This window comes from Gossypium raimondii, chromosome 13 (assembly GCF_025698545.1).
Source record: "Gossypium raimondii isolate GPD5lz chromosome 13, ASM2569854v1, whole genome shotgun sequence".
NCBI lineage: Eukaryota > Viridiplantae > Streptophyta > Magnoliopsida > Malvales > Malvaceae > Gossypium > Gossypium raimondii.
Window position 1 is genome coordinate 29,012,840 of NC_068577.1, and position 2,614 is coordinate 29,015,453.

The following is a 2,614-nucleotide window of genomic DNA, read 5'->3' on the forward strand; positions in this document are numbered from 1 at the left end:
CAACTAAGTCTAATTTAAACTTCTTGGTTGGGCTTGGAACATCTTATTGGGTCATATCTTCAAGAACTTGGGCTTGTAATCCGTTCTCTCCCGAAATTGGTTCGTTGATGCTCGTAACTGAGATCCAGTGCACCTTAGCTGCAAGATTCAGTTTCTTGGACCAAGATTTCCAAGATTTGAAATCCTAATTTTCTTGATTCTTGAAATCGCTCAAAACAGTAAAATTGGACCAAGATTCAGTTTTTTGACTTTCTTAAAAACAAGAAAGTGAATCTTGATTTTCTTTTTCCTTTGTATACGCATCTAAGGCCTTGTTAATGAAGTCTTGAATGGTTCCATTTAGTTTCATATGCATTTGCCTGGCCTTTGACCTCGTTATTGGGCCTTGTGGTAATTTGAGCCCATCATGTTCTTGAGCTTGAGTTGGGCCTTTGTGACTCGTATCAGAATATTACTCTGAGAAAGTTCTAAAAACTTCAGGTATTTCTTTTGCAGTCCAATTATTTAGAACACTCCCAGGTTCATAGGGGCGGATATACACCAAAGCCCCTTCTTCATTTGTGTCTTCATGAATGGCGTTGATGTGAACATTTCCTAATATCTCCTCAATGCCTTTCTCCGCGAGCGTCCCTCTCTCAGGATGAATTATCCCTCTTGACACAAAAGTCTTATATATGTGAGGAAACGTCATAGGCTCCCATTTGACCTCATCCCCTCTCAAGCGTGCCCTTCTTCTTTCTTGTTTCTTCTCCAACTCTTTTTTTTTGCCTCATATCCGGCTTGTAGCCTAGGCCAAAACGATCATGCTTGTCCTTCAATGCTGGGGCCTCCACTCTTCCCTGAAGATACCTCCCTAGTCCATTTCCTGGTAAGGCTCCTCTTCCTACCATCAATTGCAAGCCCATCTTTGTGGTCTTGGATATTTTTGGCCCGGGATCCTATTCTCCTCACTAATGAATGTTGCATTTACGAACTCCAAAGATCGAAAAGAGCATTCGACTACCTCGTCATTAGTTTCCACGTATGGTGCATCATTGGCTATAGCCGCTATGATATCTTCTTTGGCATTTATGGTCACCAACCGACCTTCTGATACTAACTTTAACTTCTGATGTAATGATGACGGTACAGCCTCCGCTAAATGTATCCATGGTCTCCCTAATAAGCAATTTTAGGAAGGCCTAATATCCATCACAAGGAAATCCACTTCGTAGGTAGTTGGACCAATCAATAAGGGTATATTGATTCTTCCTATGACCCTTCTTTCTATGCCATCAAATGTCGTCACTATATTCTGGCATGTCTTCATGTGCAAGTTATCCATGGGCAGCCTATTAAGTGTCGATAGGGGCAATACATTCAATGTTGATCCGTTGTCGATCAATACTCCTGGCAAGGTGTACCCTTTACATCGGGTAGTGATGTGCAAAGCTTTAGTAGATCCCATACCCTCGGGTGGTATTTCATCATCATTAAAGAGGATAAAGTTATCAGCGCTTATGTTGTTGATCAGCCGATCTAGTTTGTTGACTGAAATATCATTGGCCACGTATGTTTCATTTAGTACCTTCATCAATGCACTTCGGTGTATTTCTGAGCTCAAATGTAAAGCTAGTACAGATATGTGAGCTGGTTGTTTATGCAACTGTTCCACAACACTATACTCGCTGTGCCTCAAAAATTTTAGAAACTCCTTAGCTTCTTCCTCTTTTATTGGCTCATTGATCAACAGTTCAGGCTCGACTGCTTTTTCTTTCTTTTGCTCTTCTGTCAAAGCTTTTCCTTTTGTTGGTTCTGTTTGGGGGCTTATCAAATCGTAGCGCTTTCCACTACGCGTATGAGAACCCATACCCTGATCCCCTTTTGCAGTACATGTTGAAGTCTCCTTTCCTGGGATGGTTGTGTTGCACTCATAGTTCCACGGGACTTTCTTGCTATCCTTGTAAGAGAAGGTTCCAGGTTTCTGAATGATGATCTTCGGTGTTATGCATGCTCTAGCTTCACTATTCTTAGGTCGTGAAATGATGACCACAGGATAGTTAGCTTTTGGTACTTCCAACGTTGATTCCGATGTGCATACGTTTCCCTCCTCTTGAACTTCTTCATAAAACTCCATCTCATTATTATTTATCATACCTTGAACCAAGGCTCTGAATTCTGTACACTCTTGGATCTCTTGCCCCATTTCATAATGGAACTCACAGTAGTTCCCCTTCTGTGCATAACTTCTTTCTGAATCTGAAATGATTAACTGTCTTTTTACCATCTCCTTCCAGACCCATCTCAAAGGGGTTTTTACCTCTACAACGTCTACCTTAATTTTTCTCCCCCTATTTCCACTCATCATGTTTACCTCATTATTAGCATGATTAGGTAATGGATTTTCTGCATTAGTCAAATCATCAAACTTGACAACGACCATACTGATCAGCTTTTCAACAAGCTTTTTAAAGATTATACAATTTTCTATGGAATGCCCCATAATCCCCGCATGATAGTCGCATTGTGCACTCACGTCGTACCATTTAGGGTACGGCGGTTGTAGGGGTTTCAAGTAGTGAGGGAAAACAACGTGTGCATCGAATAAGCTTTGATACAGCTCCTTATACGACAT

At 41.1% G+C, this 2,614-nt stretch overlaps 1 protein-coding gene across 1 annotated transcript; it reads right to left on the reverse strand.

Moving 5' to 3' along the window:
- Window positions 1-1,171: 1,171 nt before the first annotated feature.
- Window positions 1,172-2,614, reverse strand: LOC128036165 (uncharacterized). Its single transcript, XM_052627058.1, has one exon. The coding sequence runs from the start codon at window positions 2,612-2,614 to the stop codon at window positions 1,172-1,174; it is 1,443 nt and encodes a 480-aa protein (XP_052483018.1).

Bases quoted from the DNA above. Each gene is read 5' to 3' on its own strand.
- LOC128036165 (XM_052627058.1), bottom strand. From the start codon at position 2,614: ATGTCGTATAAGGAGCTGTATCAAAGCTTATTCGATGCACACGTTGTT.